The sequence below is a fragment of the Oncorhynchus nerka genome, linkage group LG8, assembly GCF_034236695.1.
Source record: "Oncorhynchus nerka isolate Pitt River linkage group LG8, Oner_Uvic_2.0, whole genome shotgun sequence".
In the NCBI taxonomy this organism is placed as follows: Eukaryota; Metazoa; Chordata; class Actinopteri; order Salmoniformes; family Salmonidae; genus Oncorhynchus; species Oncorhynchus nerka.
The window spans coordinates 8,856,417-8,870,853 of NC_088403.1; the positions used below are offsets into that span (position 1 = coordinate 8,856,417).

The 14,437-nt window shown below is 41.1% G+C and overlaps 4 protein-coding genes across 6 annotated transcripts in view; all 4 read right to left on the bottom strand.

Moving 5' to 3' along the window:
* LOC135572837 (N-acyl-phosphatidylethanolamine-hydrolyzing phospholipase D-like) overlaps positions 1-588 on the bottom strand; it is a 40,902-nt gene extending 40,314 nt beyond the window's left edge. Inside the window, exon 1 of the mRNA XM_065021295.1 lies at positions 367-588. Within this exon, the coding sequence (XP_064877367.1) occupies positions 367-462 (96 nt within the window). The 5' untranslated portion in view covers positions 463-588. The remainder of the gene's footprint in view (positions 1-366) is intronic.
* Positions 589-674: 86 nt separating this feature from the next.
* On the bottom strand, positions 675-2,202 carry LOC135572839 (N-acyl-phosphatidylethanolamine-hydrolyzing phospholipase D-like). The gene is made up of 3 exons (XM_065021300.1): positions 1,844-2,202; positions 1,342-1,456; positions 675-1,003 (listed from the first exon to the last, which is right to left on the bottom strand). Exons 1-3 carry the CDS (start codon positions 2,002-2,004, stop codon positions 872-874), a joined length of 408 nt encoding a protein of 135 aa, XP_064877372.1. The 5' UTR covers positions 2,005-2,202; the 3' UTR covers positions 675-871.
* A 445-nt stretch (positions 2,203-2,647) lies between these two features.
* On the bottom strand, positions 2,648-12,135 carry LOC135572838 (uncharacterized). Of its 3 annotated transcripts, none has more exons than XM_065021299.1 (6): positions 8,813-12,135; positions 8,478-8,561; positions 7,724-8,301; positions 7,422-7,472; positions 3,709-3,891; positions 2,648-3,251 (listed from the first exon to the last, which is right to left on the bottom strand). In XM_065021299.1, the coding sequence occupies exons 3-6, from the start codon at positions 8,135-8,137 to the stop codon at positions 2,673-2,675; spliced, it is 1,227 nt and encodes a 408-aa protein (XP_064877371.1). In that variant the 5' UTR covers positions 8,138-8,301; positions 8,478-8,561; positions 8,813-12,135; the 3' UTR covers positions 2,648-2,672. The 3 variants fall into 3 exon arrangements, with proteins under 3 accessions (XP_064877371.1, XP_064877369.1, XP_064877370.1); XM_065021297.1 differs by having other exon boundaries at positions 7,422-7,475; XM_065021298.1 differs by lacking the exon at positions 8,478-8,561 and having other exon boundaries at positions 7,422-7,475; positions 7,724-8,162.
* Positions 12,136-13,372: 1,237 nt separating this feature from the next.
* On the bottom strand, positions 13,373-14,313 carry LOC135573026 (proline-rich protein 2-like). Its single transcript, XM_065022085.1, has 2 exons — positions 14,310-14,313; positions 13,373-14,202 (listed from the first exon to the last, which is right to left on the bottom strand). The coding sequence occupies exons 1-2, from the start codon at positions 14,311-14,313 to the stop codon at positions 13,373-13,375; spliced, it is 834 nt and encodes a 277-aa protein (XP_064878157.1).
* Positions 14,314-14,437: the final 124 nt, after the last annotated feature.

Genomic DNA, 14,437 nt, shown 5'->3' on the forward strand with positions numbered 1-14,437 from the left:
TGTAACACGTCGGCACAACAGTGCACTGGGACGCGTTCAGTATGACGCAACGTTTTGGGACGTTCAGATAGCCTATTTCTATGTAAAAACAAACATGCGCCTGACATGTAGAATAAGGAATCACATCAGCTCTATTCCGGACATTTCTATCTGCAACGTTCGAGAACGTTTGGCAACCGAACATGGCCCTGTTTAGCCTATTGGGCGTGTTTACGTAATGAGCTACAAGTGGATACATTGTAGCAAGTAAAGCCACCCGAGTAGAAGTACCGAGTACTTCGTCTTCTGTTGAATGAGTTGTGCACTTAAAAGAATACACATTGAAACCCTATTTAAAAGTTGTTTTGTACGCTGACAAATAATCACCTTGACAAAGTTCCCTTCGCTGTGTTCAGAACACTTGCGGCTCGGTGAATACACATTGAAAGTGGAGTTTTCCAAACTCGTGGAGTGAAGATGCATTTGGAAGCAGCCATAGTCGGAATGCGTTGGTTAGTTGACTTGGTCTAGTTGGCCTAACCATAATTGCTTAGATTACAATTATAGAAACATCAAACTAGTAACGGTATTGCGTTTACAACAGGAACTCTTGAAAGTTGGCCACAGTTGGTTTAACAGTAGATTAGCTACTTCCTTACTTCCTTGCTTGGTCACTATTTAAAGAAACAGCCATGTTGATAAAAACATTTATTCAATAGTGCAATCAATATCACTTGGCATTAAAAACATATATTTATTTTTTTAAAGTTGCAAATATGTACATCAGTGCCATTTTATCAGGCAAACGCTATAACACCAAGCTTAGATTTCTTTGTCAGAAGTCCAAACTCTTTCATGTTGCAGCTTCTGGCAATGTAGCCCATCTGATCAGTCAAACGCCCCCTCCTTCTCTTTCTCCCCCCATCACTCTGGATTCTCCATGGTTCAGGACAAAGAAGTTCTCCGCATTCAACCCATTCTTCTCCATGGCCTCCCTGAGTCTCACTGGAGGCTCTAAGTAAAACTGAGAGAGAGAGAGATACAAAGGGAAATATGAACAATATTAGCTAGGCGCTTTCCTTTGCATTGGGTAAAGAAAAATGAGTTGAAAGAAAATTATAGAGAAAGAGAGAGAGCAGAAGAGTTGGAGAGGATGGAGATGGAGATTGAGATGGAGAAGAAGAGGGAAGAGATGGAGAGGATGGAGAGGGAGGAGTTGGAGAGGGAGGAGATGGAGAGAAGGAGAGGGGGAAGATGGAAGAGATGGAGAGGGGGAGATGGAGAGGGAGGAGATGGATTTTGGAGGCCAACATATATTGTGGATGTAGGCTTATATAATGGCTGAACATATAGAATGCTCACCTCATGAGCTAATGCGAAGGTCCCCCAGTGAATAGCCAGGGAGTGTTTGGCCTTGACGTCCTTATGAATCTCCACAGCCTCCTCTGGGTCCACATGCAGTGACTTCATTACATCTCTAAAGAGAAATAACAATATATGGATGGATTCATTTGGATCTGGATGGTTAACAGTGTCTACCCATACCTGGGCAGGACAGCTCTACACTAGTTCCATACCTGGGCAGGACAGCTCTACACTAGTTTCATACCTGGGCAGGACAGCTCTACACTAGTTCCATACCTGGGCAGGACAGCTGTACACTAGTTCCATACCTGGGCAGGACAGCTCTACACTAGTTCCATACCTGGGCAGGACAGCTGTACACTAGTTTCATACCTGGGCAGGACAGCTCTACACTAGTTCATACCTGGGCAGGACATCTCTACACTAGTTTCATACCTGGGCAGGACAGCTCTACACTAGTTTCATACCTGGGCAGGACAGCTCTACACTAGTTCCATACCTGGGCAGGTACGCACCGATGGGTATGGCCGCCAGGTCGAACGGACCAAAGCGCCTCCCAATCTCCTGGAAGGACGAGCAGTAGCCGGTGTCTCCAGCAAAGAAGAAGCGGTTGCAGGGCCCCAGGACAGACCAGCTCCCCCACAGCACCCTGTTATTCATTTACATTTAGACCCTTTTAGTGGACACTCTTACCCACAACAACTTACAGTCAAGTGCTTTCAACTCAGGTAGGTAACACAGCCACATGTTACAGTCAGGTGCTTTCAACTCAGGTAGGTAACACAACCACATGTCACAGTCAGGTGCTTTCAACTCAGGTAGGTAACACAACCACATGTCACAGTCAGGTGCTTTCAACTCAGGTTAACACAACCACAACTCAGGTGCTTTCAACTAGGTAACACAACCACATGTCACAGTCAGGTGCTTTCAACTCAGGTAGGTAACACAACCACATGTCACAGTCAGGTGCTTTCAACTCAGGTAGGTAACACAACCACATGTCACAGTCAGGTGCTTTCAACTCAGGTAGGTAACACAACCACATGTCACAGTCAGGTGCTTTCAACTCAGGTAGGTAACACAACCACATGTCACACAGGTGCTTTCACTCATGGAGGTGCTTTCAGTAACACAACCACATGTCACAAAACTCTAACACAACCACATGTCACATCAAACTCAGCTATCTGTACAGTCAGGTGCTTTCAACTCAGGTAGGTAACAAACCAACCTGCTTTATCGTAACACAACCACATGTCACAGTTGGGGTGCTATCGAAACCAACCTGTTATGTCACCAGTGCTGGGCTGGGGTGAACACGAACATCACCTTATCCTGGCTGACACCACTGGGGACAGGGCTGGGGACAGGGCTGGGGACAGCGACAGGGCTGGGGACAGCGACAGGTCTGGGGACAGGGCTGGGGACAGGGCTGGGGACAGGGACAGGGCTGGGGACAGCGACAGGGCTGGGGGGACAGGGCTGGGGACAGCGACAGGGCTGGGGACAGGGCTGGGGACAGGGCTGGGGACAGGGACAGGGCTGGGGACAGGGACAGGGCTGGGGACAGCGACAGGGCTGGGGACAGCGACAGGGCTGGGGACAGGGACAGGGCTGGGGACAGCGACAGGGCTGGGAACAGGGTTGGGGACAGGGCTGGGGACAGCGACAGGGCTGGGGACAGCGACTGGGCTGGGGACAGCGACAGGGCTGGGGACAGGGACACAGCTCTCCTCCCACCAGTCCAACTCTATCACGTTCTTACAGCCACAGCTCTGCATCCAACCCTGGAGCCCCAGAGGGACAAACCAACGCAGCTCGGCGCCGAAGCGCTTATTGAGGCTGCTAACTGAACCTACGTCCAGGTGGTCGTAGTGGGTGTGGCTGATGAGCACAGCATCCACCTGGAAGAAGAAGAACTTTATTCATCAACTGGAAAAGTCCACGGAAATGTGTTATCTTTTTCTTTTACCGTTGACACACACACACACACACACACATACATACACACACACACACGCACTCACGCACGCACGCACGCACGCACACACACACACACACACACACACACACACACATACATACACACACACACACACACACACACACACACACACACACACGCACGCACGCACGTACGCACGCACGCACGTACGTACGCACGCACACACACACACGCACGCACACACACACACACACACACACACACACATACACATACATATATACAGGACACACACACACACACACATATACAGGACCAGTCACACACACACATATACAGGACACACACACACATATTTACACACACACACACACACACACATACACACGCCCCTCAAGTGTTTGGAGGCACCTCACCTTGGGTAGTTGATCTACTGTACACGGCGGGCCCCTGAACCTCTTGGGCCCCATGAACTGGAAGGGAGACGCCCTCTGGCTGAAGATGGGGTCAGTGAGGATGACCAGGCCGTCCATCTCTACCAGGACTGATGCGTGGCCCAGCCAGGTCACCCTGAGACCAGACCCCACGGTTCCTGACACCTGTGGTGTCATGTTAAATATATATACAGGACCAGTCAGAGTGTGGACACACCTACTAATTACACCTGTGGTGTTATGTTATATATATATATACAGGACCAGTCAGAGTGTGGACACACCTACTAATTACACCTGTGGTGTTATGTTATATATATATATACAGGACCAGTCAGAGTGTGGACACACCTACTAATTCCACCTGTGGTGTTATGTTATATATATATACAGGACCAGTCACCTACTAATTCCACCTGTGGTGTTATGTTATATATATATACAGGACCAGTCACCTACTAATTCCACCTGTGGTGTTATGTTATATATATATACAGGACCAGTCACCTACTAATTCCACCTGTGGTGTTATGTTATATATATATATACAGGACCAGTCACCTACTAATTCCACCTGTGGAGTTATGTTATATATATACAGGACCAGTCAGAGTGTGGACACACCTACTAATTCCACCCGCTTTTCTTTATATTTACTCTTTAATACAAGATGAAATAACACACATGGAATTATGTAGTAACCAAAAATAAAAGTGTTAAACAAATCAAAATATATTTTATATTTGAAAGTCTTCAAAGTAGCCACCCGTTACCTTGATGACAGTTTTACACACTCTTGGCATTCTCTCAACCAGCTGTTATGGCATATATGTATATACGTTATATTATATATGTATAGGTTATATTATATATGTATAGGTTATATTATATATGTATAGGTTATATTATATATGTATAGGTTATATTATATATGTATAGGTTATATTATATATGTATAGGTTATATTATATATGTATAGGTTATATTATATATGTATAGGTTATATTATATATGTATACGTTATATTATATATGTATAGGTTATACTATATATGTATATATGTATATATGTATAGGTTCTATTATATATGTATAGGTTCTATTATATATGTATAGGTTATATTATATATGTATACGTTATATTATATATGTATAGGTTCTATTATATATGTATAGGTTATATTATATATGTATAGGTTATATTATATATGTATATATGTATAGGTTATATTATATATGTATAGGTTATATTATATATGTATAGGTTCTATTATATATGTATAGGTTATATTATATATGTATAGGTTATATTATATATGTATACGTTATATTATATATGTATAGGTTCTATTATATATGTATAGGTTATATTATATATGTATAGGTTATATTATATATGTATAGGTTATAATATATATGTATACGCTATATTATATATGTATAGGTTCTATTATATATGTATAGGTTCTATTATATATGTATAGGTTCTATTATATATGTATAGGTTCTATTATATATGTATAGGTTATATTATATATGTATACGTTATATTATATATGTATAGGTTCTATTATATATGTATAGGTTATATTATATATGTATATATGTATAGGTTATATTATATATGTATAGGTTCTATTATATATGTATAGGTTATATTATATATGTATAGGTTATATTATATATGTATACGTTATATTATATATGTATAGGTTCTATTATATATGTATAGGTTCTATTATATATGTATAGGTTATATTATATATGTATATTATATATGTATAGGTTATATTATATATGTATAGGTTCTATTATATATGTATAGGTTATTTTATATATGTTATATTATATATGTATAGGTTATATTATATATGTATAGGTTATATTATATATGTATAGGTTATATTATATATGTATAGGTTATATTATATATGTATAGGTTATATTATATATGTATGTTATATTATATAGGTTATATTATATATGTATAGGTTATATTATATATGTATATATGTATAGGTTATATTATATATGTATAGGTTATATTATATATGTATAGGTTATATTATATATGTATAGTTATATTATATATGTTATTTTATATATGTATATATGTATAGGTTATATTATATATGTATACGTTATATTATATATGTTAGGTTATTATATATGTATATATTATATATGTATAGGTTATATTATATATGTATAGGTTATATTATATATATGTATAGGTTATATTATATATGTATACGTTATATTATATATGTATAGGTTATATTATATATGTATAGGTTATATTATATATGTATAGGTTATATTATATATGTTATATTATATATAGGTTATATGTATATATATGTATAGGTTATATTATATATGTATAGGTTATATTATATATGTATAGGTTATATTATATATGGTTATTATTATATATGTATAGGTTTATATTATATATGTATAGGTTATATTATATATGTATAGGTTATATTATATATGTATAGGTTATATTATATATGTATATATAGGTTAGGTTATTATATATGTATAGGTTCTATTATATATGTATAGGTTATATTATATATGTATAGGTTATATTATATATGTATAGGTTATATTATATATGTATAGGTTATATTATATATGTATAGGTTATATTATATATGTATACGTTATATTATATATGTATATACGTTATATTATATATGTATACGTTCTATTATATATGTATACGTTATATTATATATGTATACGTTCTATTATATATGTATATACGTTATATTATATATGTATAGGTTATATTATATATGTATAGGTTATATTATATATGTATAGGTTATATTATATATGTATAGGTTATATTATATATGTATAGGTTATATTATATATGTATAGGTTATATTATATATGTATAGGTTATATTATATATGTATATATGTATAGGTTATATTATATATGTATAGGTTATATTATATATGTATAGGTTATATTATATATTATATATGTATAGGTTATATTATATATGTATAGGTTATATTATATATGTATAGGTTATATTATATATGTATAGGTTATATTATATATGTATAGGTTATATTATATATGTATATATGTATAGGTTATATTATATATGTATAGGTTATATTATATATGTATAGGTTATATTATATATGTATAGGTTATATTATATATGTATATATGTATAGGTTATATTATATATGTATAGGTTATATTATATATGTATAGGTTATATTATATATTATATATGTATATATATAGGTATATATGTATAGGTTATATTATATATGTATAGGTTATATTATATATGTATAGGTTATATATATGTATATATGTATAGGTTATATTATATATGTATAGGTTATATTATATATGTATAGGTTATATTATATATGTATAGGTTCTATTATATATGTATAGGGTATATATTATATATATATATAGGTTATATTATATATGTTATATTATATATGTATAGGTTATATTATATATGTATAGGTTATATTATATATGTATACGTTATATTATATATGTATAGGTTATATTATATATGTATAGGTTATATTATATATGTATACGTTATATTATTGTTCAATTGTTCTGTTGTTTTCATGGACTCCTGGGAACAGTATTGCATACTAAAAGAGATCAACAAGAAACAACAACATGAAAACAAACCTCAGGCCTCTGGATGAAGGAAGGTTTCAGCAGTGGAAGCTCACGGTCTAACTCCTCAACACAGGGACACACAAACGTTTGGTAAATAACAACAAATACCTGGCTGAAAAAGGACTCTGATGAAAGCACTACAACTCCTTGTCTGAGGTTGAAATACATCAGGTCTAAATGAATATAATTGCATGGGGTTGTCATGCATCATCTACTAGGATACATTTCTATGCAAATTGCTAATGGAATGTAGAATTAACAAGCAAAAACAACAAGGCAAAAAGCCAATATGTTAAAGATGGGATTCATACCTCTTTGGAGCGGGGTAGGTTGCTGTGGTCCTTATCTAGTAGGTAGAACCGGAGCAGGGAGGCAGAGGAGGGGTAGTGCCATGTGGGCCAGGGGTTGGTGAAGCGACCGTTCTTCTCCCTCGCGGATCTGGTTATGACTTCTCCCTTCTCCACATCTTGACCCTCCCCGAAAGTCCCCCCTGTCCCCCGGTGGATCAGGGGTGGCGTGTTGGGTGTTTGTGGTTCCTCTCCTGTCCCCTGGTGGTTCAGGGATGGCGTGTTGGGTGTTCGTGGTTCCTCTCCTGTCCCCTGGTGGTTCAGGGGTGGCGTGTTGGGTGTTCGTGGTTCCTCTCCTGTCCCCCGGTGGTTCAGGGGTGGCGTGTTGGGTGTTCGTGGTTCCTCTCCTGTCCCCTGGGCTTCCCCCTGCTCTGCCATGGCCTCAAGTCCCTGTTCCTCTGGTCTGTGTGGGACACAACATCAAGTTCTGCAGTTGTTGTGGTGCTATATCTCTTGACAGAAGTTCTGTGAGTCAACTGGACACATTTTTCAGACGGGTGCTGCATTAATGTAGAGCTCAAAACCCAAACCAGGAAGTAGAGCTGAAAACACAAACCAGGAAATTGGACGCAAAAGGTTATTGCTCTATAAAGTCTTGGAAGATAGCAACAATACAAGGCACTATATGCTCGCCTATAATAAAATCTTGGCCAACAACTGTTTCTTATTGTTCCTGTAAACTGGTTACCAGTTTCCTTATAACTTCGGTAAGTCTCACCTTGTGTGTGAAAACTTTTTCCTGGAGTTCAAAGGGCAGTTACTCATATCACCCATATCACCACAACGGATTGATTCACAGATTCTGTGTAAATATGATTCATTCATTTTGAAAACTTCAAATGGATTACAATAAATCAATTACAACATGATTGAAGCTGCCCGTTATACCAATGATATATCAATACTAATATACGGTCTATTAGTCAAATATAACTATAGAAAACATACCTAAAACTGAACCCCTCAAAATGAATACATACATCTATGCTTGTCTATAAAACATTCTAATGCAGATATCAGATATGTACAGACTGACTGTGAATCATCTCTTACTTTATCCTGGTCCGGTGAAGAGGTCTCTCCTGCACCTCATCCTGATCCAGTGAAGAGGTCTCTCCTGCACCTTATCCTGGTCCAGTGAAGAGGTCTCTCCTGCACCTTATCCTGGTCCAGTGAAGAGGTCTCTCCTGCACCTTATCCTGGTCCAGTGAAGAGGTCTCTCCTGCACCTTATCCCTGTCCAGTGAAGAGGTCTCTCCTGCAGGGGTTAGAGACGAGTGTAGACCACCTCTACACAACGTCCTCCTTGTGTACGGTAAGACCACCTCTACACAACGTCCTCCTTGTGTACGGTAAGACCACCTCTACACAACGTCCTCCTTGTGTACGGTAAGACCACCTCTACACAACGTCCTCCTTGTGTACGGTAAGACCACCTCTACACAACGTCCTCCTTGTGTACGGTAAGACCACCTCTACACGTCCTCCTTGTGTACGGTAAGACCACCTCTACACAACGTCCTCCTTGTGTACGGTAAGACCACCTCTACACGTCCTCCTTGTGTACGGTAAGACCACCTCTACACAACGTCCTCCTCGTGTACGGTAAGACCACCTCTACACAACGTCCTCCTTGTGTACGGTAAGACCACATCTACACAACGTCCTCCTTGTGTACGGTAAGACCACCTCTACACAACGTCCTCCTTGTGTACGGTAAGACCACCTCTACACAACGTCCTCCTTGTGTACGGTAAGACCACCTCTACACGTCCTCCTTGTGTACGTTAAGACCACCTCTACACAACGTCCTCCTTGTGTACGGTAAGACCACCTCTACACAACGTCCTCCTTGTGTACGGTAAGACCACCTCTACACGTCCTCCTTGTGTACGGTAAGACCACCTCTACACAACGTCCTCCTTGTGTACGGTAAGACCACCTCTACACGTCCTCCTTGTGTACGGTAAGACCACCTCTACACAACGTCCTCCTTGTGTACGGTAAGACCACCTCTACACGTCCTCCTTGTGTACAGTAAGACCACCTCTACACAACGTCCTCCTTGTGTACGGTAAGACCACCTCTACACAACGTCCTCCTTGTGTACGGTAAGACCACCTCTACACAACGTCCTCCTTGTGTACGGTAAGACCACCTCTACACAACGTCCTCCTTGTGTACGGTAAGACCACCTCTACACAACGTCCTCCTTGTGTACGGTAAGACCACCTCTACACGTCCTCCTTGTGTACAGTAAGACCACCTCAACACAACGTCCTCCTTGTGTACGGTAAGACCAGCCAGTCCAGTTCTCCCGAAAGCATTTTGTTTCACACAATTCTTCCTCATTGCACTTTATTACTCAGAATGAAGTCTGTCCATATCAATGATTGCCACACTCTTATTGCCGTCACCAGGGAGACAGTTGCACTGCATGTCCCTTCCATTACCACCAGGGGTCACTCTCCTTACTTCAGTACAGTGTGTGAGAGCTAAAATAATACAATATAAACCGAAGCAGTCCAGTCCAGGAGGGACTGCATGTCCCTTCCATTACCACCAGGGGTCACTCTCCTTACTTCAGTACAGTGTGTGAGAGCTAAAATAATACAATATAAACCGAAGCAATACAATAAACTATCAATGATAATTATGACACATAGAAAAACAACCCAGAGACAAGACTTAGTTCCATTTTTTTAATTATTATTTTGCCATGCTACAAAACACAGGGGGTTGTTGGCAGTGATGGAATATTGTATGAACATTGTTGTAGACATCTAAATACACACTATGGTTTTTCCTCTGGTCAAAAAATACTAACATTCTGGTAAACACATTTCCAGAACAGAAAAATGCAAATATCAAAATCGCCTCCCTCCCACCCCACCAATGTAAAGTCCATACAATATGAAGTCATTCTATTTTTCAACAGAAGACCCAATGGGCTGTTCACTGGTTGAATCAACAAAATGACGTTGAACCAACGTGGAATAGATGTTGAACTGACGTCTGTGCCCAGTGAGTAATGAATTGTTTCATTCACTGCGTAGTTCTTTATAGTGTCTGGTGTTCTGAGACCAAAACAGAGGAAATAAGGAATGTTTACATCGTAAATGGAACCAACGGAACCCTTTCTAGAACTCCGGGGAAATCATCATATTCTAGAATTGAAAAAAGGAGTTTGGCAAATAATCAATTTTTTCCACTAACAGTTCCTTTCTTTAATAAACAATATCTATTAAAGTACTTTTTGTACAATTCCTATAGTTTACGAACTCTTTTAAAATGTAGGTAGAAAAAAATATAATGCAAGTTAGAACCCAATAATAATGATTTGTACAATATGATACAATGAGAGAACAGGTAACAGAAGACGACCCTTTGGAACCCAAACTCCTCCTATGAAACATGGCTGTCGGACAGCATTGTGTGGTAACCGCTGTCCCCTTCTGTTTTCCTTGTCCACAACGACGTTCGGAAGGAAAACTCAGACTGAACTAAGACATTCTACAACAACCACCAGGGGGCCCCTGTACAAATGGACTATTGTTTGCAGGGTCGGGGGTCAATTCCCTATCAGTTCTGTCCATCCAGGAAACAAAACTGAAATTCCAATCGACTCTCTGAATTGACTGAATGGTAAAATAAATGGGACCCCAAACCTGCTGGAAGGAACCTGGAACATGATGATGTCACACAGGAACAGCAACGGTAGGATTTGGGTACTTTCAGTACAGCCAGCATGAACAAACCCATTAGTACAGCTGCCTTGTGGAACATCATCATTTGGCATTTATACATACAACCCATCTGTCTGTACACTAGTAGTGGCTAAAGTGACTGTGGTGTACCAAGACGTTGACCCCGAGACATGGCCGAAGACTCCAGGCTTGGGGTCAATTGCATTCCGTCAATTCAGAACGTAAACCAAGTTCCAATTCCACATGTTCCTCGTTGAAAAGCATTGAAGAGAATAGGAATTTCAGTGTACTTCCTGAATCGACTGGGATTGAAATGGAATTGAGCCCAACGCTGGTAGGCCCACTAACATAACACACCATTGGAGTCCACAGCCATTAGGGCAACAAGGAAGTCAGCTTCAAATAGCGACACGAGTGTTGGCTTAAACATCATTTCAGTTCATGATCAGCACTATAAAAGATTGGTACCGAGAGAGAAATTGGTACCGAGAGAGAGATTGGTACCGAGAGAGAGATTGGTACCGAGAGAGAGATTGGTACCGGGAGAGAGATTGGTACCGAGAGAGAGATTGGTACCGAGAGAGAGATTGGTACCGGGAGAGAGATTGGTACCGGGAGAGAGATTGGTACCGAGAGAGAGATTGGTACCGGGAGAGAGATTGGTACCGAGAGAGAGGAGAGAGATTGGTACCGGGAGAGAGATTGGTACCGGGAGAGAGATTGGTACCGGGAGAGAGATTGGTACCGGGAGAGAGATTGGTACCGGGAGAGAGATTGGTACCGGGAGAGAGATTGGTACCGGGAGAGAGATTGGTACCGAGAGAGAGATTGGTACCGGGAGAGAGATTGGTACCGAGAGAGAGATTGGTAGAGGAGAGAGAGATTGGTACCGGGAGAGAGATTGGTACCGGAGAGAGATTGGTACCGGGAGAGAGATTGGTACCGGGAGAGAGATTGGTACCGAGAGAGAGATTGGTACCGGGAGAGAGATTGGTACCGGGAGAGAGATTGGTACCGAGAGAGAGATTGGTACCGGGAGAGAGATTGGTACCGGGAGAGAGATTGGTACCGGGAGAGAGATTGGTACCGGGAGAGAGATTGGTGAGGAGGTCCGTCATTCAAAGAGACCTCTCTGTTTGGCACATCACCTGCAAGCTAAACTTACACAGGCACTCGGAATAACAGGTAGCCTGGGTACCGGTCTGTTTGTGCCGTCATGCCAACGCCCTGTCACTCGTTTGTTTGGCTTGACAATGACAGCGAAGGAGTAGACAAGAGCACAGACTGATCTGGGACCAGGCTAGAAGTCAAGGTGTTTCACTCCCTTCTTTAATTAGGTATCAAATGACCTCAGGAATAAAATAATGTTATATTGGTGTGTACCTGGTACCATCAGTCCCCTTTCAGTATAGCCTGGGTACCAGTCTGCTTGTGTCATCATGCCACTCCTTGTCATGACACAGACTGACACAAACAGGTCTGGGACCAGGTTACTATCAGGACACAGTGTAACTCCTTGTCATGACACAGACTGGCACAAACAGGTCTGGGACCAGGTTACTATCAGGACACAGTGTAACTCCTTGTCATGACACAGACTGACACAAACAGGTCTGGGACCAGGTTACTATCAGGACACAGTGTAACTCCTTGTCATGACACAGACTGACACAAACAGGTCTGGGACCAGGTTACTATCAGGACACAGTGTAACTCCTTGTGAAGGAATAAGACATTTTAAAATATATATATATATTTTTATTTATTGCAACAAATCTGCAGCCCTTCTGTCTTCAAATGTTGTGGTTTTTTTCTTCAGTTCAAAGTATGACAACAACAACAAGGGTCAGGTCAAGGTGCAACTGAAGAACCCGACAGTGGTTCTGTCCCAAATGGATCACTATTCCCTATGTAGTGCACTCATTTTGACCAGAATCCTCTGGGCCCTGGGTCGTTATGAGCTCATTTTGACCAGAACCCTCTGGGCCCTGGGTCGTTATGAGCTCATTTTGACCAGAACCCTCTGGGCCCTGGGTCGTTATGTACTCATTTTGACCAGAACCCTCTGGGCCCTGGGTCGTTATGTACTCATTTTGACCAGAACCCTCTGGGCCCTGGGTCGTTATGTACTCATTTTGACCAGAACCCTCTGGGCCCTGGGTCGGTATGAGCTCATTTTGACCAGAATCCTCTGGGCCCTGGGTCGGTATGAGCTCATTTTGACCAGAATCCTCTGGGCCCTGGGTCGTTATGTACTCATTTTGACCAGAATCCTCTGGGCCCTGGGTCGTTATGAGCTCATTTTGACCAGAATCCTCTGGGCCCTGGGTCGGTATGAGCTCATTTTGACCAGAATCCTCTGGGCCCTGGGTCGTTATGAGCTCATTTTGACCAGAATCCTCTGGGCCCTGGGTCGTTATGCACTCATTTTGACCAGAATCCTCTGGGCCCTGGGTCGTTATGTACTCATTTTGACCAGAATCCTCTGGGCCCTGGGTCGTTATGAGCTCATTTTGACCAGAATCCTCTGGGCCCTGGGTCGGTATGAGCTCATTTTGACCAGAATCCTCTGGGCCCTGGGTCGTTATGAGCTCATTTTGACCAGAATCCTCTGGGCCCTGGGTCGTTATGCACTCATTTTGACCAGAATCCTCTGGGCCCTGGGTCGTTATGAGCTCATTTTGACCAGAATCCTCTGGGCCCTGGGTCGGTATGAGCTCATTTTGACCAGAATCCTCTGGGCCCTGGGTCGTTATGCACTCATTTTGACCAGAACCCTCTGGGCCCTGGGTCGTTATGTACTCATTTTGACCAGAACCCTCTGGGCCCTGGGTCGTTATGTACTCATTTTGACCAGAACCCTCTGGGCCCTGGGTCGTTATGTACTCATTTTGACCAGAACCCTCTGGGCCCTGGGTCGTTATGCACTCATTTTGACCAGAACCCTCTGGGCCCTGGGTTCTCAGAGTAGA

Coding starts and splice junctions, on each gene's coding strand:
- LOC135572838 (XM_065021298.1), bottom strand. CDS start 8,137: ATGGCAGAGCAGGGGGAAGCCCAGGGGACAGGAGAGGAACCACGAACA. Junction 3,892..7,421: donor CCTTCATCCAGAGGCCTGAG/GTTTGTTTTCAT, acceptor ATGACACCACAG/GTGTCAGGAACCGTGGGGTC. Junction 3,252..3,708: donor CAGTAGATCAACTACCCAAG/GTGAGGTGCCTC, acceptor TTCTTCTTCCAG/GTGGATGCTGTGCTCATCAG.
- LOC135572839 (XM_065021300.1), bottom strand. CDS start 2,004: ATGAATAACAGGGTGCTGTGGGGGAGCTGGTCTGTCCTGGGGCCCTGC. Junction 1,457..1,843: donor ATCGGTGCGTACCTGCCCAG/GTATGGAACTAG, acceptor ATTTCTCTTTAG/AGATGTAATGAAGTCACTGC. Junction 1,004..1,341: donor CCTTCGCATTAGCTCATGAG/GTGAGCATTCTA, acceptor TCTCTCTCTCAG/TTTTACTTAGAGCCTCCAGT.